At 49.6% G+C, this 27,372-nt stretch overlaps 1 protein-coding gene and 5 non-coding genes across 6 annotated transcripts; all 6 read right to left on the bottom strand.

The window, feature by feature from the left end:
* Positions 1–3,786: 3,786 nt before the first annotated feature.
* Positions 3,787–26,260, bottom strand: LOC125946327 (uncharacterized). The gene is made up of 5 exons (XM_049669081.1): positions 26,234–26,260; positions 23,836–23,957; positions 10,780–10,894; positions 6,501–9,097; positions 3,787–3,904 (listed from the first exon to the last, which is right to left on the bottom strand). The coding sequence occupies exons 1-5, from the start codon at positions 26,258–26,260 to the stop codon at positions 3,787–3,789; spliced, it is 2,979 nt and encodes a 992-aa protein (XP_049525038.1).
* Positions 4,355–4,545, bottom strand: LOC119457147 (U2 spliceosomal RNA). Its single transcript, XR_005193164.1, has one exon. It is a non-coding gene; the product is annotated as a U2 spliceosomal RNA (small nuclear RNA).
* Positions 4,949–5,139, bottom strand: LOC119457135 (U2 spliceosomal RNA). The gene has a single exon (XR_005193161.1). It is a non-coding gene; the product is annotated as a U2 spliceosomal RNA (small nuclear RNA).
* LOC119457124 (U2 spliceosomal RNA) lies at positions 5,542–5,732 on the bottom strand. The gene has a single exon (XR_005193154.1). It is a non-coding gene; the product is annotated as a U2 spliceosomal RNA (small nuclear RNA).
* Positions 6,136–6,334, bottom strand: LOC119457162 (U2 spliceosomal RNA). Its single transcript, XR_005193176.1, has one exon. It is a non-coding gene; the product is annotated as a U2 spliceosomal RNA (small nuclear RNA).
* Positions 22,964–23,145, bottom strand: LOC119457171 (U2 spliceosomal RNA). Its single transcript, XR_005193179.1, has one exon. It is a non-coding gene; the product is annotated as a U2 spliceosomal RNA (small nuclear RNA).
* Positions 26,261–27,372: the final 1,112 nt, after the last annotated feature.

Below are 27,372 nucleotides of genomic sequence, written 5' to 3'. Positions count from 1 at the left end.
AGTAAAAGTGTAACATGACCTGTGTTAAAAGATTCTGGTTTCTGTTTGTTTATGATGAAGTTGTTTAGCATTCCAAGCAACTCATCTGCTATTTCCTCGAAGAAGGTCTGATAGAACCCTGTCATTAATCCATCGGGACCCGGTGCCGTTGTATGCTTCATTGATTTAATGATTGTTTTTAGTTCTTGTTTTGTGACTGGTGCACAAAGGGCATCGTTTTCTATGTTGCGTTTATCTAGTGTGTTGCAAAAAGTGTTTGTTATTTCTCTATAGTTGTCTGATTTATTAATGTGTTCTCTATGAAAGATACTTGTAAAATGTTCTTCTATAGCTTCTTTGATTTTTTGTGGGTCTGACGTAATCTCTCCATCTCTTGTTCTGATCTCCGTTATTCTGGTTTGTTTTGACTCCCTTGATGTAGTGTTGTGAGCATATAATGCGTCCGTACACTCATCTTCGGAAAGTTTAAGCTGAGCTGCAGTTTGACTTGCTTTGGAGGATTCTCGTATGGTTTCGTCATATTTTGTCTTCATCATGTCAATGTACTCTTGTGTGGTGAACGTTAGTTCACCTCCTCTCTCTATGATTCTAATTCTTCTCAGAATTTCATTAAGTGTTTTCGTTATCCTCATGCATCTATTTCGCCCAACGGTTTTGAAGATTTCTCTCCATTCTTCTTTCAGTTCATCCCATGTCTTATCGAGTTGTGTGTTATGTGCTTGTATAGTGCGTTGTATTTCTGTTTTAATCTCTTCTTGGCTTTGAATATCATGACGAGAGCGGCGTTCATTTTCCACGTGTTTTCATTGCTGACTCTGCCTGAATTGCCTTTGATTGTGACTGATACGGGTTTGTGGTCGCTGATGTGGGAGAGTTCTGGTGATAGAGTTACCACTTGACAATTTTCTAGCTGTTGTATTAAGGCTTGCGTTATGTAAATCCTATCAAGTCTGCTGGCTGTATGTCTGGAAGTTCGTGTCGGTTCGAAACTATCCGCGTGTTTTAAGATCCATGTGTCTGACATTTGGTTTTGTGTGAGTAAGTTTCTTAGTTCCTTTGCGTGGTAGTTAGACGCGCCCTGTCCTGGGCCTCGTATGTCGCGCATTGTATCCAATACACAATTGAAATCCCCTAGGATGATGTACTGCCTCGGCTCTAACATGTATGTTCGTAAATTTTTGAAGAAATTATTCGTAAGGCTTCGTGTTACCGGTGCGTATACATTTATTATGCGTGTCCTTTTCCCGTCGACAAAAATGTCTACCGCTATTACTCTCCCTTCTGTGTCGCTTGTAAAGTGCGCGCTTTATCTAAATCTATTAGATATGAAAATTATTCCTGTGCCGCAGCAATGAGCGTCCGTCAAGGAGAAGAAGGCATCCATGCCGAATCTGTGCCGGAATTCTAACACATCTCTTGATGTTCTGAAATTTGTTTCCTGGATGCATAGAATGTCGATGTGTTTTTGTCTGGCTAGATGGATTATTTCACGTTGTTTGTCTGGGTCTCTGAAACCTCGAACCTTGAATGACATTACGTTAAGTTGGGGCATGCTTACGCAAAGGATTGATAGGACAAAGCAGGAAAAAAGGATGTGGAATAAAAGCGTAGGTCGCCTTGTACTTAACGAACGCTCTTTGTGCATGGTTACTTGTCGTTTCTCTGCGGCGCGGCAAATCGATAAGAAGAGTTGTGGGATGCTTGCGGTTTAGTTTTTCGTTCATCTTTGAACCTTTGTGTAGTGTTTATCGAATGGCATCTCGACGGTTAACTTCATAGTGGGGCTATTCCGGCTCGCCCAAGAAAAGGATGATTGTTCACTGATGCAAGTGTGGGTGCAACTCGGGCCGTTTGACATATAACATATGAAAGCAAAGATAAGGGGCGGGGGCAAGTTAATCGGCCAAGCAGTGCATGCGCGCAAGCTCTCTTTCCTGATGGTAGTTATCGGAAAGGTTGACCTGGAGAGGATGTTTCGAGTGACGGCACACCCTTTCGTGGTCGTTTCAAATTTATGACAAAAAAGGGCGTCATTGTTAAAAGATGGGAAGGAGCGTCTCGGAGAGGGGCCTGTTTGTTCGCTGCTCGTTGTGGATGCACTGCTCTGCCGATTTTTTTTTTTTTTTTTTTTTGGGGGGGGGGGGGGCATCATATTGTAGTGTGCAACAATGTTACAATCGAAGGAGAAAAATAGGAAAGTAGCGTACAACAGTCACTACATATTGGGTGTTGGGGAAGCTATAATACAGAGTATTAGAACATATCTTTGTCACTTACATCTTCAGTTGAAGAGTGTTGCGAGTTGGCCGGGGAGTCCACGCATGCTTTTTTGGTCTGCGACGCTTTGCCGCTGTTCGTGTCGCCTCCGCTGCTTGTCGTTTCGGGTTTGGGTCTCCGTTGTGACCTTGATCGGTCGCGTCGAAGATCCGGTAGCTGTGTAGTTGCAGTTTCTGGAAGCCAGGGGTCTTGTGGTTTGTCGCTACTGTCACTTGAGTGGTAGCCTGTTGATCTTCGGCTTTGATGCGAGTTGGGTTGCGTCTTCGATGTTTTGCCTCCCTCGTTGGTTTTAAGGGGGCCTTGTAATGGTAGTTCCTTTGTTGGCCTTTGGGTTGGCGTTGCCTTTGGATGGTGTATTCATGGTGGTCAGCATAGGTCGCAGTGGGCGTTCGTCAAGATTTGTTTGTGAAGGCATTGTGCTAGGTTTCTGGCATTCTTTGCCTTCACTTTTGTCTTGCTTTTCCTCTTGTGGGCTGTTGGCGTTTCCTGTGCCGGGGGTTTCTTCAGCTGCAGATTCTTTCGGAGTTTTCCCTTGTGATTCTGCATACTTGTTCGTTTCGTCCGATGAGGTTTGTAAACTGTTGTCCTATTCTTCGTTTAGAGCATTGTAACATCCAGTGCTTGCGTGTCCGGACTGGGCCGAGGTTTGGCTTGCGTTGGCGCTGGTCTGGGTTGTCGATGCTGCTGTTGCTTTCATATCGCTTATAAGCGTTGCTTTTAGGCTTGCACTGCGTGTTGGTGGAGTCTTAGTTAAGACTGTCATTGTCCTAGCTGGGGAAGGTGCTTGTGAAGTTGAGGCTACAGGTTCTGAGCTTGGTTTGTCGGTTTGTCTTGTTGCAGCCGCGTAGGAGTGAGGTAGGAAACAGCCTTGATTGAGTGCATGGTTGCGAAATATATGTCTCGGACTTTACCGAAAGGTTGTAGGGCTGCGGCGACTGTTTCATGCGAGATGCACGGAAGTAGTCGGAAAATGTTGACTGGGACACATGGTGTTCCAACAGCTTCGACTTGAATTACGTTTTCAGCTATCTTAAAGCTTCCCTGAACGAGTAGCTGTGTTGCCTGTTCAGGTGTCTTGACACACACGAGGAACTTGAACCCTCCAAGATGTTGCAAGAACAGTACGCTATTGGCGCCTGTAACTTCTTCTATGCTGTCAATAATTTCATCCACAGATGTGGTAGAATCTGGTACCGTGAACAAGAAACAATGTTCCTTGGGAGGGGGCGGAACTTGGCGTGAAGCCATTTTCTTGGGAAAAGAAAAGGAGAGTGGGTGTACCACACGGCCTTCTAATCTTGTCAAACTGATAATCTCGTGCTTACTTGGATGTGGTTCTTGCTAGCTGCCTCGGCCTGCTGGACCCATCCAGGCTCGGCCAATGGCGCTGACGCTCTTCACTGACTGGTTGCTCTGGGGCCCGGCAGATGGTGCTGACCGGGGCGCTTGGAAGGGGAATGAGATAACCCGCTTGTCGCCGGTCGTCTAAGATCCGATGGTTCCCAAGGCTCAGCTAGGGGGCGCCAGGAGTGTGCACAGCTGGTCTGGGATGATCTTGAGGGTCCCCTGGGGGTCCTCGTCTTGAGGGCGAGACCCCGGGCACACGCAGATGACTCGTCGGAAAACTCTTCTCGGCCCGGGGGCAGTGATCTTAGCCAAAAGGGCGAGAAGCGACAGCCACAGACGTTCATCGACCTGACCGCCTCTTGACTGATCTCCAACATGGAGCCGGTGAATAGCGACACGAGAAACACAAAGTACGAATTATTGGTCGAAATAAACGAGCGAAGAAGTTGCTGTGTGCTCGATGAATGTGCAAGCATCATAACGTTTATATTATACCATCTACAGCTTGTTGTGTTTACGTTTGAAAGCGAAAACCAACTACACGCCGGCACTAAACATGCGTCGAGTCAGCTCCTTTGGCGCCCCCGATATGGGCAAACAACGTCGCGGCGTCTCGATCGTTGTTTCTGTTACATTAAGTTCGACTGCATTGACTTGATTGTTGGAACAGCTGTTTAAATTACTCGCTCGCCCTTGCAATACGCAGAACACAATTCTGATTTTTTTTTCTCGACAGTGGGCCGTGCCCGGCTGTAGTGCAACGCCGGAACGACCCGTGGCGCCGTGAGGGCAAGCCCCGTACACGGCGCCGCTTTCCAAAAATAAAGTTAATATCAAAGACCCATCATAGGGCCATACCAGATATTAAGCTGATAAGAACAGGTACTACATTTGATCTTAGCCAAAAGGCCGAGAAGCGATAGCCACAGACGTTCGTCGACCTGACCGCCTCTTGACTGATCTCCAACATGGAGCCGGTGAATAGCGACACGAGAAACACAAAGTACGAATTATTGGTCGAAATAAACGAGCGAAGAAGTTGCTGTGTGTTCGATGAATGTGCACGCATCTTAACGTTTATATTACACCATCTAGAGCTTGTTGTGTTTACGTTTGAAAGCGAAAACCAACTACACGCCGGCACTAACCATGCGTCGAGTCAGCTCCTTTGGGGCCCCCGACATGGGCACACAACGTCGCGGTGTCTCGATCGTTGTTTCGGTTACATTAAGTTCGACTGCAGTGACTTGATTGTTGGAACAGCTGTTAAAATTACCCGCTCGCCCTTGCAATACGCAGAACACAATTCTGATTTTTTTTTTCTCGACAGTGGGCCGTGCCCGGCTGTAGTGCAACGCCGGAACGACCCGTGGCGCCGTGAGGGCAAGCCCCGTACACGGCGCCGCTTTCCAAAAATAAAGTTAATATCAAAGACCCATCATAGGGCCATACCAGATATTAAGCTGATAAGAACAGGTACTACATTTGATCTTAGCCAAAAGGCCGAGAAGCGATAGCCACAGACGTTCGTCGACCTGACCGCCTCTTGACTGATCTCCAACATGGAGCCGGTGAATAGCGACACGAGAAACACAAAGTACGAATTATTGGTCGAAATAAACGAGCGAAGAAGTTGCTGTGTGTTCGATGAATGTGCACGCATCTTAACGTTTATATTACACCATCTAGAGCTTGTTGTGTTTACGTTTGAAAGCGAAAACCAACTACACGCCGGCACTAACCATGCGTCGAGTCAGCTCCTTTGGGGCCCCCGACATGGGCACACAACGTCGCGGTGTCTCGATCGTTGTTTCGGTTACATTAAGTTCGACTGCAGTGACTTGATTGTTGGAACAGCTGTTAAAATTACCCGCTCGCCCTTGCAATACGCAGAACACAATTCTGATTTTTTTTTCTCGACAGTGGGCCGTGCCCGGCTGTAGTGCAACGCCGGAACGACCCGTGGCGCCGTGAGGGCAAGCCCCGTACACGGCGCCGCTTTCCAAAAATAAAGTTAATATCAAAGACCCATCATAGGGCCATACCAGATATTAAGCTGATAAGAACAGGTACTACATTTGATCTTAGCCAAAAGGCCGAGAAGCGATAGCCACAGACGTTCGTCGACCTGACCGCCTCTTGACTGATCTCCAACATGGAGCCGGTGAATAGCGACACGAGAAACACAAAGTACGAATTATTGGTCGAAATAAACGAGCGAAGAAGTTGCTGTGTGTTCGATGAATGTGCACGCATCTTAACGTTTATATTACACCATCTAGAGCTTGTTGTGTTTACGTTTGAAAGCGAAAACCAACTACACGCCGGCACTAACCATGCGTCGAGTCAGCTCCTTTGGGGCCCCCGACATGGGCACACAACGTCGCGGTGTCTCGATCGTTGTTTCGGTTACATTAAGTTCGACTGCAGTGACTTGATTGTTGGAACAGCTGTTAAAATTACCCGCTCGCCCTTGCAATACGCAGAACACAATTCTGTTTTTTTTTTTCTCGACAGTGGGCCGTGCCCGGCTGTAGTGCAACGCCGGAACGACCCGTGGTGCCGTGAGGGCAAGCCCCGTACACGGCGCCGCTTTCCAAAAATAAAGTTAATATCATAGACCCATCATAGGGTCATACCAGATATTAAGCTGATAAGAACAGTTTTTTTTTTAGAAAAATGTTTGTTACATTTTTTCCAAAAAAGGGCTGTTAAAAAAGACACAAAAATGGCACTCGAGTTTGGTGTTTGTTTTTGAGCAGGCATGGAGGTGAATGTTTGTTTAACGTGTGTTAAATATTTGTGGTAAGGTTTCGAGCTGGCATGGAGGTGTGTGTTAGTTTAGTGTGTGTCTACCCAGTGAGGTTTTAACTCACTTGGCGGCGATGTGGTCAGCGTAGACGTTGCGGGATGCTGCGATGGTCTCTCTGACAGCCAACTTCTTGAACAGCCGCAGGTACTTCTTGCTGCAAAGGCACCGCATGACGCGGTCGTTCCGGGGATCCCAGGATACGAGGGCTCCGACGACGATCGCCTCCACGGACACCTTCTGGTACTTCCGCTGCAGGTACTCCCGGACTGGCTTGTACTTTTCCTCCTTTTTCTGGCGGGCCTCGATCAGGGCTGCAGGCCGGTTGTCAAAGGGGCAGGTCACGTCCACGATGATCGCCTCCTCGCCTCTGCAAAGAACAAGATCGGGACGGAGGTTAGTCGTGCCCACTGGCCGGTTCTCGTGGGTGACAGTGAACCTGGTGGAGGCTGCGGCTTTCACTCGGTTAACGATCTGGTTGTGGCGGCTGGTGTATGCTTGACTGTGAGTCATGCAGTTACACAGGACGTGTGGCAGCGTCTCGGGATGAGAGCCGCACACCCTACACCGTTGGTCCACGTCCGTTGCCCATGGCCTCGCTGTGTTCAGGGGAACGACGTTAAGTCGAGCCCGGTGAACGAAACGCCAGTCGGTAAACCTTGTGAATTGGCCGGTACGCACAAAGTGGGAACTGCTCCGGTCAGCGGCGATGCACTCCATCACTTTCCCCTGGTTGGGTTTTTGGTGGAGATCGTGAATTCGTGCGTGCGTCAGTGCCATCCGGAGTGTCCTCACCACCTTGGTGCGCTTCCTCGGACCAACTGTCACGTCACCCCTCGAGATACGCGGGCCTTCTTCCAGCTCCCAGGCAACACCGAGTCGCCGAGAAGCCTTGCGGGCCTCCGTCCACACGGACTGGAGTTGTGTTGCCGTGGCCCGGAACTCTCCCTCCGTCTCGCCGCTCAGGTAGGCCGCCACGTCCCAGGGATCTGCAGGCCGCCGCAGTCGCTTGCTGGTCACGTCCGTGAGCGCCCGCAACGCCAGGTCCCGGACTTCCTTGTCTGCAGAAGAAAGCAATTTGAAAGCATTATCAATTCTGCAGACGTCGCTGATTTCCGCTGCTACCGGGATGCCGATCGCGCCAGCCGCGGAGCTACCGTAAAGGTAGTCGTTGGTAGCGTTCGCGGGCAGGTAGAGCGTCTTTTTGATCAGCGGGCGAAGTGTTGTGTCCAGGCGAGACCACTCTGCTTTACCAAGGGAGCCACACCTCATGGAAAAGTTGAGCGCCGGAAATACGAAAGTTTTAACGGCGTCCAATCTCTGCCATGGGGCGAGCATCGAGGTGAGCAGGCGGCGACCCACGCTGATGGCCTCGTCCACGGTCGCCCGGTCCGGTAGCACCGAGAATCCCACTGGCCGTCCGAGGAAGGCGTGCGCCTCGAAGTCACCGATCGAGGATATTGGGGTGCCATAGACCGTGAAGGTCGTAGGTCTTGTCCCCACGGGTGTCTTCCCGGAGAGGTGCAGTGACTTGCACTTCGCGGGGTTGAGACGCAGCCCGAGCCGGCTCGAGAGGGTTGCCGCTACGTTAATGCGGCCCTGCAGCGAAACTGGGTCGTCAGCCAGCGGCGTCAGATCATCGGCGTAAGCGAGCACGTTGTGTTGCTTGTCGCCTCCCTGTAGCGCACGCACGACTGGGTCGAGCACCAGGTTGAACAGGAGGCCGCTCAGTGGGCAACCCTGTCGTATGCCGGCGGAGATCTCGATCGGTGACGTGCTCCCTGCCTCCGCGATGATGCTGGTCTTGTTGTCCCTGTAAAGATCGGCAACAATAGAACAGAAGTCAGCTCCCGCGCCCGCTCCGTGCAGGGCGTCGATGAGGGCGTTGTGGGGGACCGAGCCAAACGCGTTGGCGAAATCCAGGAACTCCGCACACAACTGCCCACCGCCGACCCTTGCCGCGTGCAGGCACTCCTGCAGTACGAAGTTGTGTTCGTACACACCATCGCACGGCAGGAACCCCTTTTGGCAACGGGAGAGCACTTCTTGAGAGACGATCCACTCCTGCAAACGAGATGCCAAGCACCCCGCGTACAGTTTTGATATCGTGCTCCCAAGGGCAATGGGCCGCCAGCTTGCGGCGTCCCTGGGGTCCCCCTTCTTGTAGATCAGCACGGTCCGCGACTCCTTCCAGGCAGCAGGCGTCCTCCGGTACCGCAGGCAGACGTTGAACACTGCAGTGAGAAAGACGGCATCTGGATCAGTTGAGCGCCAATGTTGGTAGGTGAGGCGGTCACTTCCGGGGGCAGTGTTCTCACACTTGCGGAGGCGAGAAACTACCTCACCATCCGTGAATCGCGCGAGGCTGACTTCGGCTATGTCGCTCCGCTTCACCTTGCTCAGAAGGAGCGTAGTGTCGGCTTCGCGTGGCCCCCAAGTCTCACTGAAGTGCTCATCTAGTTCGTCAAGGGGGATCGGGCACAAACGTGTCTCGCCCTCCACGATCAGCCTCACTGCACGTCGACGGTTCCGTCGGTACAGTCTCTGAATCTGCTGAGCATTCTCAGGATTCAGGGGACGGTGCGGTTTCCCGTTAGCGGAAGCTGCTGGGAGCTTTACCGCCTCGTACACTACCTGTATGGCGTCTTCCAGGATTTCCGTGAACTGCAGCCACCCGGAGTCCGAGAGGCGGTTGCTTGGCGTGCTTGGTTAGCACACCGTCGTCTGTTATCGTGCCTGCGAGAGAAACGAGGTCAGCTTCGGAGACCGCGTCGCTGTGCTCGGCGACTGCAGGCGACATCGGCGCTTCGGGAGAGGAGGTTGTGCTGCTCGCCGAGATGTCGTTGTCTGTCGCTCCTCTTCCTGCAGCAGGGGCTGAGGCACGTCGACCGCCTCCACCATGCTCCTGATGGCAGAGGCCTGCTGCGTCGCCTCCAGTCCCGGCCTTCCTCAAGGATGGGTCAGCTGTGCCGCCTCTACGAGGAGGTGGTTGGCAACCCACCGCCGAATGCGGTACAGCTGCCCCCACCGCAGAGGCCTCCTGTCCCCATCGCCACGGAGCTGCCCGGGATTTCGAAGAGGCGCTCGCCCGCTTGCGCCCTGCAGCAGACGGCCGCCTGCCTCCTGGACGAGACCCTCGGAGACCACCTCCTGGTGTACGTCGACGGTTCGGTGGTACCGGACACCGGCTCTGCCACGGCGGCCTGCACGGCACCAGCCCTGCAGAAGAGCAGGCAGTGTCGACTGCCCAGACACGCCAGCTCGACTGCAGCGGAGGTGGCAGGCCTCCACCTGGCCGTCGACCTACTCTCCGAGGAGCTTCCTGGGGTACCAGCGGCCATCCTCTGCGACTCCAAGGCAGCCCTCCTCGGCCTGCAGAGGCCAGAAAGCGCCAGCCTTGGAGTCGCACTGCTGTCTACCCGGCTGACAGCGCTGCAGGACGCAGGCCACCCGGTGTCCCTGCACTGGATCCCCGCCCACGTAGGGATCCCGGGCAACGAGGCAGCCGACACCCTGGCGAAGGACGCCCACCACACCACTGTGCCCCTCAGTCGGGCCGTGACGGAGGGCGACTTCACAGGACTGAGGCTGCGGCGACACCTGGCGACCCACCACCCAGACAAACGGGTGGCACTGGGATGCCCCCCACGACCACTCCCCCAGCGAGGCCTGGCTCGCAGGGAGACCTCGCTCCTTCTCCGGCTCCGCATCGGCTGCAGCTGGACGGCAGCACGCAGCTACCGACTGGGACGAGCGACGTCCCCGGCCTGCAGCTCCTGCGCGGAGCCGGAGACGATCGAACATCTCCTGCTGGCCTGCGCGGCGTACCTCCAGCAGCGGGGCCCACTCCTGCAGGAGTTCCGCCGCCTGGGCGTCCCCTCTGGCAAGGAGGAAGATCTCCTCTTCCCCGGCCGACACCACCTTTCTGCACTTCGAGGCGTCGTGGAGTTCCTTGACTCGTCAGGGCTCTCCGCACGCCTCTAAGGACATTTCTACAAGCGGGAAGGCCTCACGGCCTCCCACCCCACCCCGGGCCTGACCGGCCTGGCACAACACCCCTGCAGACTCTGCAGCACACCAAGGCCTTCCATCTCGGCCTGATACGTGCCGCCTATGCCTGCCGGTTTTGCTTCGCCCAGCCATGGCGACTCCACTCTATCCCTTCTTTCGCTCCCTCTTACCCCTCCCCGTTGGCGCTGAGCCGTGCTCTCTCAAGGGCTGCAGAAGATAGCGCCAACCTTTCCCTTTCCCTCAAGAACCACTTATCATTCGCGCACGCCTGCTGCAAAGGGGGAGAGGGGAGAAGCTGTGCGTTAGAGTCGGCGCCTTCTGAAAGAGACGGAGACGCTGCTTCTGTCAAGTTCGGTGTTGAAGTCATACTCGGAGGGCTGCCGCATCTCGGAGTGCCAGGCGTTGAGGCCGGCGTGGGCTCCTTCGAGGGTGCCGGTGTCGTGGTCGTGACTGAAATGGGAGAGTCAACGTTAGGGCTGCCGCGTCTCGGAGTGCCAGGCGTTGAGGCCGGCGTGGGCTCATTCGAGGGGGCCGGTGTCGTGTTCGTGACTGAAATGGGAGAATCGACGTTAGTGTCGTCGCTAGTCGTTGGCGAAGCCGGTTGATTAGCGGACGATGCTTGCTGAGCGGCCGCTCGTCTCCTGTGTGCCTTCAGGTGATTGACGAGTCCCTTTCTGGAAGGAAAAGAATACGGGCATTCAGTGCACTTGTGCTGGTTCTGGGTCGGCGTGCTGAATTCGTGCTGGCCTTTAGTGAGGCATCCGTGAGATGTCGGCCGGTATCCTAGGATTGTCCTACAAAGAGTGCAGAAATGTGTTGTACTTACGATCCTGCAGCCGTGCTGTTGCTCGAGGTGTCGCTAAAGAGACTGCCGTCGCGATGTCCAGACTGCCGGTGAGTAGCTCGTTGAGCATCCTTTTTCAGTGCATTTGAAGGTGCTGGGGAGAGGAAAAAATACTATTAATTCCGTCTCGTGGTGCATCGGCTGCGATCCAGGCTGTGCGTGGGCGAGGTCTCGTTGTGGTGGGCTTGCGGGCGGGGAGCGAACGGGGATCCGGCTGGGTGGCGGTGGAACGTCCGGAGAGCAGGACGGTGGATCCATCTCGTTTGCGTTGGCCTAAGTGCGCAGCGGGGAAAAAAAGAAAAAAAAAAGCAGGCACAAAAAAAAGAGTAGATAAACAAGTGCGCTCGTGTGCTATAGATAAGCGTGTATGTTACCGTAGTTCACAACGAGCTGGAAAACTTAGCGCATGCAAGAGCGTGCGATAAAGAAAAGATAAAAAAGGTAGTAAAAAGAAATAAGGGATAGACAAGCGTGTTCGCTATATGCGAGTATCTCACCGAAGTCTACTGTGAACCGTCAAGTTTACCACGTGCACAAAAATCAGCAAAGAGTGACACAGGAAAGGAGTATAGATAAACAAGTCCGATCGCGAACCACGAGCGAGCGTTTAACTCATCGCAGTTCACAGCGATACGGCTGGTTTAGCGCGTGCGAGAGCGCGGGCACGAGAACAAGTACGCAAGAAGAGTGAACACTCCGCGGCGCTAAGGCCGCGGAGCAAAAAAGAAAAAAAAAAGACACAGAAAAAGGCGTGCAAGCGAGCCGAAAAGAGAGAGAAAAAAAAAGGAAAGCACTAGGACTTACGGCATGCAAAAAAAACTTCCAGAAAACGGCGACGAACGAACTACTAGTTACACTTACAAGTTAAAAAGTAATAATAATAAAAAAAGAGTACTACATTAAGTAAAGCAAGCAATAAAAAAGGCAACGTTGACTCTTACAAACTCAGCAGGCAGCAGGAATCCAGGCAGCAGGCGTCAGATCTCGAGGGCAGGGGTCCGGGCAGGGAGAAGCGTGCAGAGAGAATGCACAAAGAGTGAAGGCAGCAGCTGTAACCCGGCTGAGACGGGTTGCTTCTTCAGAAGATAAAGGTGGTTAAGGCCGGGCAAGCCAGCTGCAGAACTACACAAAGGGAATTTATTTACACAGTACCTCGTTACACGTTACTTAGTGTACATATATCCGCGGAACGTAAACACATTCTTAAGTATAAAATATAATTCGTATACAATTCTATACACTTATGTTCATGCACACATATATTACATATGTTACATTACATATTACAAAAGGGCAATTCATTTACACAGTACATACTTACACATTTCTTAGTGTACATATATCTTTGGAAAGTAAACACATTTTTAATTACATATTCTCATTTATATACAATACTGTACACTTATATTCATGAACATATATATTACATACATTGCATATATTATCAAGAACACACAAATTTGTCAATACATGTCTCCATACTTAAGTATATAAATAACACTTTCTCGTAATAATAAGTTATTTAATAATGTGTTTACTGTTTACATTGTTGTCATTGTAATTAGTGTGGGGGGCATTATAGATTATGTTAAAACTGGGTGATCTTCATTTGTATTTCGCTGTCTTTTTCTATTAGGAAGCGTGTATGCCACCTTTGCAGGTACCTCATTTCTTTGTTCTTCTTATATTGTTCATTTACGAACTTCCAGGCTATCAGCCTGGCTTTCCTTATTGTAGGGTAAGTGGCTCTTACTGGCTTCCCGGACGCCTCGGCTAAACACCTTCTTTTCCATATACACATCATTATTAATATGTGTAATAGACTGTGAGTTCGTGTTTGTGTCGGTTTTGGGGTTTTTCCGGTATGTACCATTTTATTTGCTAATTGCCATGTTGCCTTGGCGGCGTTACAATCAAAAAGTGCATGGTTAATGGTTTCTATTTCCTGGCAGTTGGGACATTTCTCATTCGGGACGATGCCCCAGGCTGCCAGCCTTTGGCGTGTGGGAAGTACACCCCATTGTCGTTTCCATTCGAACTCTTTAGCTTCACTTGGCATTTTTATTCTTTTTAGGTGTGACCACTTTTCTGTAGTAGCTTGTTGTTGTTCTTCCTTTGTCAGTGCGATGTATGCTAGTTCTTCGCTGAACTGGATTGGTGGTGTTTTACTAAGTCGTAATTGCGGGGTTTTGGTGTTTAGTTCTCTCTTGTTTCAACTGCATTCTTATAGAACGGAAGTGGTTTTTCTGCGACTGGTCCTATGTATGGTTCTGTAATAAACGTCTTTCTTAGTGTGCTTAACCAGTATATTAAAAGAGGTCTGCCTATGTATTTTGTGTTATCTGTTAGTACTTGGACTGTTTTTGTGCTTAGGATGTGTGCTATTTTTTTTACATTTGGGAGGCTAAGGCCTCCTCTGTTGTCTGCTAAGTAGAGCAGATTTTTCCTTACGGTTGGTGGTTTATTGTTCCACAGATATGCCGTGATTGCTTTTGTTATTCTGTTTGCTGTTTGTGTAGGCATTGTTGCTATTCTTGCTGCGTAAAACGCGTAGTCACATGCTTTAGTTTTTATTGTTTCTATTTTCCCTTTCATTGATAGGCCATAATTATTTGCTTCTTGGCACGCTTTTTCTGCCTTTGTGCAGGCTTCGGTCCATGTTCTATTGGATATACCTTTGTTTTCAAAAGTGATACCTAGTACTTTGACCGCGTCTAATATCTGAATGTCTGGAGGTAGTGCTTCTGTTGGGTATCCGAATGTGAGGGCGTTGGTTTTCTTATTATTTAATTGTGCACCTGAAACACCTCCGTATTCGTGAAAGACTTGTTGAAAGACACAAAAGCTACTACAGTCTCTCACGAACAGGGAGATATCATCAGCGTAAGCTGCTATTTTGACACATTCTTGTCCAGTCATAGGAAATCCTCTGATTTTTTATTTGCGGCAACCTGCCTGAGGAGCGGGTCTAAGGTTAGAATGAACAGTGGTGCTGACAATGCGCACCCTTGTCTTACGCCTCTTGTTACATTTATTGCTGTGGTTAATTTCCCATTAATTAGTATTTTGCTTTGTATGTCTGTGTATAAACGTTTTATGCACTGAATGAAGTCTGGGGGGAATCCATAGGTTTCAAGTAGTGTAATTAGGTAGTCGTGTTCGACTCTGTCGAATGCTTTGGACTGGTCTACTGTTATAAAATATCCATTTAATTGTTTGTGTTGCATGTAAGCAAAACTGTCTCTAATTAGTGTAAGTGTTGCAAAGATGGACCTTCCTGGTACTGATGAAGCATGATAAGGTGTTATTATGTATGGAAGAAGTTTTGTTAGCCGTTTGGACAAGAGTGTTGTTACTATTTTGTAGTCGGTGTTGAGTAGTGTAATTGGTCTCCATGAGCCTGTTTCTGTGGGGTCACCCCCTTCTTTTAATATTAATGTAACATGTCCGATGTTGAAGGAAGCTGGTTTGTGCTTGTTGATAATAAAGTTGTTAATCATTTCCAATAATGTGTCGCCAATTTCTTTGAGGAATGTTTTATAAAAACCCGTTATAATACCGTCTGGTCCTGGTGCTGTGGTTTGCTTCATTATTTTGAGTGTATTTTCTAGTTCTCTCATTGTTACAGGTGCGCATAAGGAGTCACTGTCTGTATCTATTTGGGGGCAGTTGTAACAGAAGGAGTTTATCATGTTTTTCAGTTCTGTTATTTCCCTTGATTTCTCGGTTTGGAAAAGTTGTGTGAAGTGATGGACTAGTGTTTCCTCGATTCTTTGGTGATCTGTCGTTATAGTTCCTTCTATGGTTTGCATTTTCTCTATTCTATTGTCTTTGGTGCTTCTCATGTCATTGTTTTGTACATACGTTAAATCTGGAAGTTCGTCTTCTGATAGTTTTTGTTGCGTCGCTTTTTTAGATGCTTGGGCAGCTTCTCTTAGAGTTTCGTCGTATTTCATTCTCATGCATTCTAAGTACTCTTGTGTGGTGAAAGTTAGTTCCCCACCATTTTTAATTATTTTTATCCTTCTGGAGATTTTTGTTAGTTTGTTAGTTATTCTCTTACATCTATTTTTCCCGGCTGTTTCTAGTATTTCTCTCCATTCTATTTTAAGCTCATCCCATTCTTTCTTTTTGTGTTGTATTGTGTCCATTACTGAGTGTTGTAGTGCTTGCTTTATTTCTTCTATACTTTCTATGTCTTGTAATAATGTAGCGTTCATTCTCCAGGTATTTGGGTTGTTTAATCTACCTGGTTCCCCTGTTATTGTTACAATAATTGGTCTATGATCACTTCTGTCTGCTAGTTCTTGTGGCAGTCCTTGTACTCTACAGTCTTCTAGGTTTTGTGTTATTTTAGGGGATGTGTAAATTCTATCGATTGTGCTTGTGGTTATTCGTGAAATTCTTGTCGGCTCATAATTGTTTCCGTGTTTAACTATCCACGCATCAGACATTTTATTCTGTAATAATAACTTTTTAAGTTCTTTGGAGTTGTACGTGGATCCTCCTTGTCCCGGTCCTCTTATGTCTCGGTTTGAGTCGAGGACACAGTTGAAGTCTCCTAGAATTATATATTCGCGAGGCTCTAACATGTAGTTCTTTAATTGTTTGAAGAATGTATTTGTTTGATTTCTTGTGGCTGGTGCATATACATTAATGATTCGTACTCTTTTTCCATCTACAAATATATCCATTGCAATCACCTCCCTTCTGTGTCATATGTACAGTGTGCGCTTTGTCTGTATTTGTTGGATATGAATATTATACCGGTGCCACAAGAGCGTGCGTCTGTCAAGGAGAAAAAGGCGTCGAATTAAAATTTGTTTTTAAGTTCTATGAACTTAAAAGAACTTCTACGAACTTCTATGAACTTAATTAAGAACAACCCGTCTCGGGTTGTTCGAAAGTTGGTTTCTTGTAAGCACAGTATGTCTACGTTATTGTTTTTGGCAAGTAGGATTATTTCTTTTTGTTTTTCTAAGTTTCTAAAGCCTCTTACATTAAAAGACATTAATTGTAACTTTCCCATTGTCGAATGCCGTGCAGGGGTTGGGAGCTAGTGTAAAAAAAAAAAAAAAAAGGGGGGGGGGGGGAGAATTCCTTGGACCGACGCATGCTTAAGCGTGGTTATTACTATGTGTGTTGTTTGTGTGTTATGTCATGTTGTATTGTGGTGTGTAGAGTGCCACGTGGCACTTAAGTTCAATGTTCACATCGTGTAGACGTGTCGAGGGCTATACGGATGTTTGACTTTCGATCAATAGAAAGCACTTGGGTTTTGCAACCTTCTTATATACTGAAAACGCTTGTTTGCTTTGGGCAAAGTTCTCGACTGTGCATACCAATAATTATGTCCAGATGGTTAGGGAGAGGTGAGGTCTTGTGCCTCATTGTGCATTTGGATTCAAATTGTTTCTTTCTTCCGAAAACATGATAGATGCAATTTTTTTTGGTCTTATTGCTATGCACAGCCTTACACCGCATCATTGAGATACACAAACGCTCATAAATTTATATATCTTAGTTCGTGGCGCAGACCCTCTTTTATCTCTTTAGCCTCTTTTTTCTTTTTTTTTAAGCGTGCGTTTCTAATGTACTCTCTTGTGACGACATACGTGTTTCCAATCTTATCTACAGCTCATGCTTGCTGTTTCTGGTGGTGTCGTTGGGTGTTGGCTTAGAGCAGAAGGTTTTCCCTGCTCTTTTCTTCTTGCGTTGTTACGTCCATGTCATCTTCACTCGCCGATGACGCTGCTTTGTCACGTGTCGGATAGTGTTTACGTGCTTTTTTGTTTTTTGCTCTTTTTCTAGTTTCGCTATCACTGCCCGTTGTCTCTGATTTTGGGCGTCTTTGCGTGGTTAGGGTTTCTTGGTTGCTCTCTTGTCTATGTGTGTTTCCATTCTTGCTTTCCCCTCTTATCCTTGAGCGTGATCGGAGTCTGATTTTTTCTTTTTGGTTTTCTGTTGAGCTTGCGCCTATGTTGGCTGCCTTATCTTGCTTTACTTTCGTCTGGTCGCTTGTGTGTTTTATCTCTTTCGGAGGGAGCGTGCTTTTATTCCCTTCCTGTTCCGGGATGACGTAACGCCCACAACTGATTATTGGTGAATCTTCGTTGTATGTTCCTTGGTGTCTTGTCTCGGTATCTTTACCTTGTACTTGGTCTGCACTTTGGGGCATGCCTTGGGATGCCTCTCGATTCGCATCAACTTTTTCCGCGTTATTGTTATTTGGACTGTTCTTTTCATCTGTCGTTTGGTGCGACGTCATGTCGGTTGTTGGAGGTGATTCTGTTGGGCCTCCTTCGCTATCTGATATGGGCGTGGCCGGTGTTTCATTTGTAGAAGTTTCTTCAGTTTCATTTGGCTTGCTGTCCATACTTTGTGTGCTGTCTCCAGCACTCTCTCCGTCCCAATAGCTTGTCTTTTTCCGTGGCAGATTGGGACCTCGTGGCTTAAGCACTTGCATGCCTGAGGCTGCATTCGTTTCAAGTGGCGGGAATTCTGCATCAGTTCGGGCGCTTCTGGCCGGAGCTTGTTCGGGGGGCGTGTGTTGCCACACCGTTCCTGCATTTGATTTCGCATATGCCTTTCCACGGAAGCATGTTTTTGTAGCGTGACGGCCTCCACACTTTCTGCATTCCTCGTCGCAACTTTCGGCTTCGTGTCCGAAGACACCGCATCGTTTGCAATACGGCGACGTGCACGCGGTAGCCATGTGGTTGCCGTCACCACATCTTGCGCATACCCTTCTCATTCCGCGGTATTCGCACATGACTCGGTGCCCTTGCATTGTCATGAAATTGGGTACCGGCCTACACATTTCAACTCGTACGACTCGGACACCATTAAGCTTGTTTTGTCTGTTTAGCACTTTCGTGTACGCTACACTTTTGACATTTCCATAAGGTTGCAAAGCCGCTGCTACAACTTCATTGAATACATAGACAGGTAAGCGGTACACGTTCACAAAAGTTACTGGTGGGCCTACGGCCTCCACTGGCACTCGCACATGGTTGACGCGAAATCCTTCAGCGACCATTAATTTAGTGGCTTGTGCCGCAGTTCTCGTGCACACTAGGAATTTCGCGCCGCCCATGTGCTGGAGTGCCAGTACACTGTCGTCGCCGGCAGTAAGTTCAATGGCATCAATTAAATCATCAACTGAAATATCGCCGTCTGGCGCATTGAACATAAAGCAATTTTCCCTCAACGGGGTCTCACAGCTGGAATCCATGGTGTGGGGGGCGTTGCTCCTGGTAGCGTTGCCTCCGGGACACGTGGTGGACTGTTAGGACTAGTTGTATACAGCTGGCGCTGGGCGCCGCTGTACTCTAGTGGCAGGAAGGCTCAGCAGATGGCGCTGGCTTCGCTGTGGTTCCTTGGTCAGCTGGCAGCTCGACAGGGGGCGCTGGAGATCCAGGAGGCTCCCGTGATCATGGGCTGCTCTGCAGGCGCGGAAGGGTGCCCGCCGGGTTGCTCTGCCGTTCGCTGGATGGCGCTCGGGTTGTCAGCAGGTTGGCGGGTCCAATGCAGCAGGCTCGCTAAGGCGATCTCCCTGGAGGTCGGCGTCGTGATGACGTGACCCCAGGGATGTCAAGGTCTCTGATAGACTTCTCCTCGGCCCGGGGGCGCTTTGATCTTAGCCCAAAAGGCCGAGAAGCGATAGCCACAGACGTTCGTCGACCTGACCACCTCTTGACTGATCTCCAACATGGAGCCGGTGAATAGCGACACGAGAAACACAAAGTACGAATAATTGGTCGAAATAAACGAGCAAAGAAGTTGCTGTGTGTTCGATGAATGTGCACGCATCTTAACGTTTATATTACACCATCTAGAGCTTGTTGTGTTTACGTTTGAAAGCGAAAACCAACTACAACGCGGCACTAAACATGCGTCGAGTCAGCTCCTTTGGCGCCCCCGACATGGGCACACAACGTCGCGGTGTCTCGATGGTTGTTTCGGTTACATTAGGTTCGACTGCAGTGACTTGATTGATGGAACAGCTGTTAAAATTACCCGCTCGCCCTTGCAATACGCAGAACACAATCCGCCTTTTGCATTGCGCTGTGGCGCCACCTTAGCGGGCTCCGCGAGAAACAATAGACGTCAGACTCTGCCCAGGCGGCGCTGCGGAAAAACCCGCCACCAGCGCCCCCATCGCAGCCTTGGCGCAAACTGAGTAGTGCAAAGAGAGCGGTCCGCAAGCGAAGCTGCATAGGCCACAATAGAGCCCCGTCTTTCGGTTTTGTAAAGGCACGGTTTCCTAAAAATCAAGGACCTGGAAAGCTTCTTCCGCCCATCCACGCTTCGGAAAGGGAGCAGAGCGAAGTACGTGTACAATGTAAAAGAAGTTTCAGGTGTTATTTCGGCGCGCTGCAACTCGCAAGTACAGCGAGCATCGTACAACGTCGAGTTCGAGGCAAGCACTCCGACGTCCGTTCTCTAGCGCCTAAATGTGTTAAATTTGGGTACGTACATAATGTCAAAGCGATGAAGTACATATATGATTAAGTCAGGTAACTATGTAGCTTACGGTCAGTGGTACAAAGCTCGCTTTATCAGGGGCGGACGGCCCTGGCGACCTTCGCCTTTTCAGTTGCGTTCTCGCTTCAGCTCTCGCTTCCTGGGCGTTCGAGCGTGTTATCGCGCATCTTCGAATGTTTTCTTCACGGTTGTCTTCCGTTTGTATTTACTGCAAATGGAGATACGTGCGTGTCCGCTTTCGCGGGATACAACCGAAGGCAAAACAAACCAGCAGACGCTTAAAACAACACACGCGCACAAATTAATGTAAAGAAACGCGACATTTTTTTTTCTAAACACGTGCGTTACTTCGCAATTACTCATCCAGTGCTCCCGCAGCAACTTTATTGCTCAGATTACAAAAAAAAAAGAAAAACGCTGTCAAGAGGGCTCAGTGCATTGCGAAACGTGCTCGTTGTATCGAAAAAGCCGAAACTAGAAATAAGCTCGCGATACCACAATTCCCTACAACATGATTTTGAATTCATAAAGGAACCAAAATGTTTGGTTAACTGACCTGCCAAATCTCTCCGTTACACTTGCTGAGTAAAGTGGAGGCGGACGTGTGTAAACAGGTAGAAACATCGATGGCACATACGCAGGATGGTTCACAACTTTGTTTATTCTGTTGCCAACGAAGAGGCGGCTGCAGATTCCTCAGTTTTCGCTTGGTTTCCATAGTCCCCCGTGAGGGCTACGCAACACAATTACAGCAGAACAACATTATCACACTTTCTCATGTGAGCGGCTGTGTTGTGGAGAATGCGAGTAATTCGCTTACCCAACACGCGAACGGCCCGTATCTAGCGCTCTCTCCTTTCTCCTTCATACGACCGCGATGGAAATCGGTAAAACTGAACGTTGTTATTCAGTCCTTCACGTTCATGGCAATTTACAACGCAACAGTAACGTCGATTGCGGCGTTTCTTCGTAGCGCGCGGAGCTGTCGCGGTTGCCGTCGTGCTCGCCATCGCCATAGAAGGAGTGAGCCAACAAGAACATTACGGCAGTTCGGCGGCACGTCCGACTAGCGGAGAAATTCATAGCTCTCATTCTGGCTGTTAAATGCGCAAAACATTCGCAATATGAACAAAAATTAAGTTAAATCGTTGTTTCGCACTCGCTAGCTGCTTAGGCAACTTAGCAAGGGAGTCCGACTTTGCACTACTCAATTATTACCTCTTCGCACCGACAGGTGGCGCTACGCGTCTTGCAAAACTCCAGAGTCTGACGTCTATATGTACGGCGTCGGGGCCCCGCGGGACGCAGTGGCACGCGGCAAGAAGCGAGCTGAAATGGGTTTGTGCATTTGTCAGTCGTTGTAATTTTCGTTTTGTGTGAGTGGCCACTTGTTGGACAGGATGTCTAAGTCGGCAATGACTCTGGTGTGACTTACAACCGCAAGTCGTCGAAATATGATGACGGGATTTCGTGCGGCTAGGCCGACAAAACCAGTCACCGTGCGATGTGCCTCTGAACGAATATATCGCACCATAACGCGATTGACACAGCGCCTACGCTTGTATTCCTATTATTCATATTTATTCGTGCCGAATATGAGTCCACACCTGCTTCGGAAGTTGAAATGTACGAATGTGAGCACTAGCCAGCCGCCCACGTCAAGTTTAAGCTGAAGTCGATTCCGCTCAGCGGAGGTTAGCCGTATCGTATATAGCAGCCGAGTTCACGCATTTGCCACTGTTAGACCTGCACTGAACATACGCTAATAGGTTGATAAAAAGTGCTTTTATAGCTGAGTCTTGACCACAGTGGCAAAAGCTCTTTGAAGGGGCGACACTGCGCCCAGAGTATTTATGCAACGCAAGAACGGCGTATTTGTTTACATCGGCACGCGTACGGCCACCGCTCGCTGTTCGCTTCAAGTACAGTAGAAACCGTGCACCGCTCACACGAAATAATGAGGAAATGTTCGAAGCATATATGAACACTTATCATGCACTTATCAGAAGTGATCACATGGAGACGAGAAGGCATGAACGTCCCGGGCACATCGAAAATGGCGACAACGACCACCTATAGCCGCACTGGCACGCGAAAATGCCGATGCCCGCCGTACTCGCGTGGCAACGAGCGGTGTTGTTGCTTACGGTGCAGTATCGAAAGGGCCATCACTTGTTGCCTGTTTAGCATAAGAGGCAAACTGTATTTTCGGTAACTACTAAATCTGGCAGCATAAAAATACACTCTCCGTAGTTTAACTCCTTTCATGGAAGCGCCGGCGACTGCGACCGACAGCCTTCGTTCAAGAACGGTGCCTGTACCGCGGTATTAGCACTGCGCCGTGTCGCCGCTTCCCACTCTCTGTGTGCGCATCGTACTATGCTAAGAGTGGTTCACTTCAAGTCGGTAAGGTCAGTACCGAACTACATAAGCAGTTTCCTTCGCCGTACTTGCTTATCCTATATTTCAGGTCCGCCAGTAGCGGACGAACTCGTAGGCTGTGTTAGGCCTAATGAAGCTGCCTGAACGAGATCGACACCACCTCAAACTTGATGTGTAGGGCTGTAAAGGGCTGGAAATCGTGCATATCAGCGTCGGAAGCACGTTCCGACTTAATTTGAGCGTCAATAAATACATACACGAGCGCATTGCGGCGATATTCACGTTGTCGGTGCGACGTTGTCAGTCGGCGGCCGCTCGCACGGCGATCAGCACACTGGTTTTGTCGGCGTCGTCGGCACGAAAGCTTATCACACTACGATCACTCGCTGTCGTCGGTCGCGTCGTCGGTCCCTTCTTCGTCATATACTTGTACGACAATATAGATGTCCCACTGGTACAGTATCACAACTACAGCCGGCCGAGCGTTGGCGCCGGCGTGAGGTCGACTTCTGACCGACATCGGTGTCGTGTCGGCAATATTGTGATGTACCGGACGTTAACCGAACATCGCTGTGAACAGCTGAAGTTTCTACCGAAATACGGCGCAGATACCGCGTCGTCGACCAGCACAGCGCCGACAATAAATAGTTCGCGTGCTCGACGGCTACGCTGCATACGCGTGCGTCGTCAGCTGCACGAACAACGACGCCGTACAAAACGTTTTCGGCACTCGCCGCTAGGGTACAGCGCATGCGTACTCGGGACATGCAAAAGGCGGATTCTGTTTTTTTTTTTTTTTTTTTTCTCGACAGTGGGCCGTGCCGGCTGTAGTACAACGTCGGAACGACCCGTGGCGCCGTGAGGGCAAGCCCCGTACACGGCGCCGCTTTCCAAAAATAAAGTTAATATCAAAGACCCATCATAGGGCCATACCAGATATTAAGCTGATAAGAACAGGTACTGTTTAGAAAAATTTTATTTACACTATGTACATGGGTTTACTAAAGTCGTCATATGTACGAGCTTGTGTACACATATTATACATAACTAGACACTATAACGCTGTGCTCACAGATTGCACATAGGTATAAACTCTATAGCTATGTACACAGATAATATAAGATACAATAATACATTAGAATTATACAATAATACAATACAATTATACAATATAAAATGAACACTTTGCTTTTGCGATTATCGAGAACATTTTAATACCTAGAGTATAAATTTCCAAATGGAAGCAAGGACTGTTGGAAAGTGGCTTTTATCGCCACTCTGGGCGGAAGATTAAGTGGATTCGCCCGTTTTTAACCGTTACAAATGGGCATGACCATTGGCGGAGAAACTCGCACTCTCCCAGAAAAAAGAGTTCCTCTGAGAGGAAGCTAATTATCTCCCGCCTCAGGCAGCCCATGATAGGCCATATTGCGCGGCGGCGACAGTTGCCCGCGACTGCTTCGCATCGATTGCGCCATAGGCTGAACAGGGCTGCTACCACCAGAAGGCCTGCGAAACGTCCGCGCGGAAACCTTCCGGCTGCCACAAAGTCCCGTACGGCCTGGCCTCTGAACCCTGCGTGGACGGCGCGCCAAAATACTTGTGCGACGACACATTCGATGGTTGCGTGTCTGTTAGTTTCCATCGCTGTGCAGTTGGGGCATGTGGAGACACGTACCACTCCCCAACGCTCAAGCCTGTCCCGAGTTGGAAGTAGTCCCCAGCCCAGTCTCCAAATAAAGTCACGAAGGTGGCCAGGCAGCGTGGTCGTGGCCGTGCGCCTCCATTGGAGTCTGTGCGCTGCGGGACGTCGGTCAGGGGGTATCAATGGAAGCAGGACAGCGCCCATTATTTCCACAACCTTGTCGGAAGCAATGTCGACGCCCGGACACGTAGCCGACAGGTGTCTGCTGAAGGCTACGCTTGTCTTGTATATTTTAGGCATTTCCGCCGACTGAGGTCCACGATTTACTGGGCTCGTCGGAAGCAATGCTCGCAATGACGTGCCCAGGAAGTACTTGGCTAGAGTTTGTGCCGGAGTGTCCTCATTTGCTAAGTTTCGTATTATAGTGCGTAGTAAAATTATCGAGGCTGTTACTGAAACATTTGGGAAGGAGAAGCCACCGCGTTCGCGGGGCTGCCCCAACGCCGGTCGCGCCAATAGTTCGGTGCCACCCGCCCAGAAAAAGGAGTTGGCACTGCTTTGCAAACTCCTCAAGACTCGGAGAGGTGGTTTAGCTACATGACAAATATACCATACGCTTCCTAAGAAGACTGCCTGAATCAAATATCGCCTTTCAAGTAGAGGTAAATCAAATTCCCGGGCTGCCTCAACATTGCTTTTGAATGTGTTCACGACAGGAGTCCACATGCCATCACAAATGCCCCTTGATGTATAGGAGATTCCCAAGATTTTAATTACGGGATGCCACTGAAGTGGTGAAGCGATGTGAAGTCGTGCACTTGGAGCTCCAATAAAGAAATATTTACTTTTTGAATAATTAAGTTTTGCACCAGATAATGAAGCGTATTCTTGGAAGACATTGAGGGCATATAAAACCGATTGTTCATTATGGGCAAACAAAGTAATATCGTCAGCATACGCTGTTACTTTTACAAAGGAGTTACCAGGAAGCGGCAGGCCCCTAATGTGTGGATGACGCTCTATAGCTATTAAATATGGTTCCAAAGATAGAATAAACAACACTGGAGAAAGTGGGAATCCTTGACGGACACCTCGTGTTACACGGAAAGGTTTGCTTTCCTTGGAATCTAGTAGCAAAGTGCTTTTTATATTGGCATAAATTGCTTTAATCAGTTGAACAAAGTTTTGGGGGAAACCGTATGCATCTAGCATGCCAAATATATATTCATGTTCTAAGTAATCAAATGCTTTTTCTTGATCCATAGACACTAACAGACCTTGAGCGCGGCGACTTATCGTATATTGCATGATGTCACGTGTGACACAAGAGTGACTGTGAATTTCTCGGCCCAGAACGGAGCACACCTGGTGCCACGAAATAAGCGATGGAAGTAGCTTGCTAAGTCGACGTACAATTATGCCAGTTAAAAGTTTATAATCAACGTTTAGCAATGTTATGGGTCGCCAGTCTTCGGGGCTCGTTGACGTGGGGCTATTCTTAGGCAGAAGTGTTATGCGTCCCTCGCCGAAGGAAAGCGGCAAGGTGCATTCTTCGAAGCATCGCCCTAGAACTCTCGTCAATAGGGGTCCAATGGTATCCCAAAACTCCAAGTAGAACTCTACTGGGAGACCGTCTGGGCCTGGGGCCGATCCACGCTTCATTTGATCCAGCGTTCCTTTTATCTCGTCTCTGGAGGGGGGAGTAAGGAGCGTATCATAGGATTCGCGGTAGTCGCGTGGCAAAGCGTTCAGTAGGGGATGCGCGGATATTTGGGCAGCGTTTCTGGTGAGCGTGGACTGAGCCATATCGCGGAAATGCTCAACGAAGTCGTGAAAATTTCGAGAACCAGCATCAGCCAAAGCGTTAGAGTCCAAGGAGTAGGCCGGTGATCCCGCTGGACGGATTATTGCGCGTCTTGCGTAGCGAAGCACCTCGGGGTGCGCACACGGCGAACGCCTGCAGCGCCAAGCGGCAGCCGACAGCGACGAAGCGCGCACCAGACGCTGATAGCGTTCCACGAGTTCCTCCCCCCAAGCATACATAACGGCCGTCGGGTGTGGACTGCGTTGGGCAATGCGCATCTTCGCCACTAACCCCGCCATTTCCTGGGACACGCGAGCCCGACGCGCTCGCCCAGACGCACTACAGTGATGACGCCACTGCACCTTAAGTCCATCCCAGTCATCCGGCTCGGCACCTACAAGCGACGCCTTCACAGCCCGTACCAATCCGTTTTTAGACTGAACGTCATGCAGGACGCGGCAGTCGAGACGCCATGGACCTCTAGATGACGATATGCCTGTGGGTAGCCGTAATGCCAACTCAAAAGGGCGGTGATCACTAACATACACTTGTGATGGTGGGAGCGAACGGACATCGGCGATACGGACACAGCCTAACAGACATCGTGGCACATAGGCCCTGTCTAACCGACTGGATGATGCCCCGCGTCTCCATGTCCACGCATACGTGTTTCCATGAAGCAGTTCATAGGCGTCAGAAAGCGCAAACTGCTGCACCAGGCGACCTAACTCTTTGGCGTTGCCATTTGGCCTGCCCCTGCCAGGGCCCTGGACATCTACGTCTGAATCGAGCACACAATTGAAATCGCCCAAAAGAATTACCTGGGGTGAATCAAGAAAATATACATCTAGAGATTGGAAAAAACTGTTGGATTTTATAGACTGTGCCGGACCATGAATGCACAGAAATCTTAAGTGTAATGATTGAAAAACACAATCGAACGCCAGCACGCGTCCGAGTGCGTCGAAACATACGTGATGGTCACGCAACAGATTACGGTTAAGCACAAGTACTCCGACACCGCTCGAACGCGTGGTGGCGTACGAAAAGAAGCAGTCAATATTGTAAGCGCGTTTAAACTTCAGGACATCGCTTAATTTAAAGAAGTTCGTTTCTTGCAGGAAGAGGAGGTCGCAGGCCGACGAACGGGCGAGGGCCACCACCTCTGCCTGCTTTTGGACGCTACGAAATCCATGTACATTAAAAGTTATCACCCGCAGGTTAAGATCCATAATGATGAAAATTTCGAGAAGGTACCTTTAACTGTTCAGGGGCGGGTTCAATTGCGCCGAAGTCGGCGCAGACAGTCTCACTTCTTCCGCACAGGCGACCCGCCGGAAGCGCGGGGCTTCCTGTGGCGGGTAGAAGCCCGTAATGGGCTCCTGTCACGAGAGGCAACGTCGGAGTCGCTGGTAGAGCCATGTTGTCGTTTCGTACCTGCAATGTTGGGGGATGGTGACACAAAAATGTCCGGGCTGCTGTCACTGAAGTTTCCGGGGGTAATGTCCTCCTCGATTCTTGTCGACGCCGAGCTGGTAGGCTCACTGCACAGAGACGTCGCGTCGTCTTCATGGCAAGGCGTCTCATCGATTACGAGAGGGTCCGAATCCACGGACAGGCAAGGTTCAGCCTCTGAAACGTGGCGTTCCGCGGGCTCTCGCGACGCAGGGGGGGCGACGCAGCGTTCAGCAGGTATGTCCACGGGACGCGGCGTTTCATCCAGCAGTACATTTTCGTGGTTCTCGGGATCCGGGCTCGCAGGAGAC

This window comes from Dermacentor silvarum, chromosome 6 (assembly GCF_013339745.2).
Source record: "Dermacentor silvarum isolate Dsil-2018 chromosome 6, BIME_Dsil_1.4, whole genome shotgun sequence".
In the NCBI taxonomy this organism is placed as follows: Eukaryota; Metazoa; Arthropoda; class Arachnida; order Ixodida; family Ixodidae; genus Dermacentor; species Dermacentor silvarum.
This window is presented reverse-complemented; position numbering and strand designations above follow the sequence as displayed.

Coding starts and splice junctions, on each gene's coding strand:
- LOC125946327 (XM_049669081.1), bottom strand. CDS start 26,260: ATGGAGACGCGGGGCATCATCCAGTCG. Junction 10,895..23,835: donor GGCTTGAGCGTTGGGGAGTG/GTACGTGTCTCC, acceptor CTCCCATTTCAG/TCACGACCACGACACCGGCA. Junction 3,905..6,500: donor GCTGACCACATCGCCGCCAA/GTGAGTTAAAAC, acceptor CGGGCCGAGAAG/AGTTTTCCGACGAGTCATCT.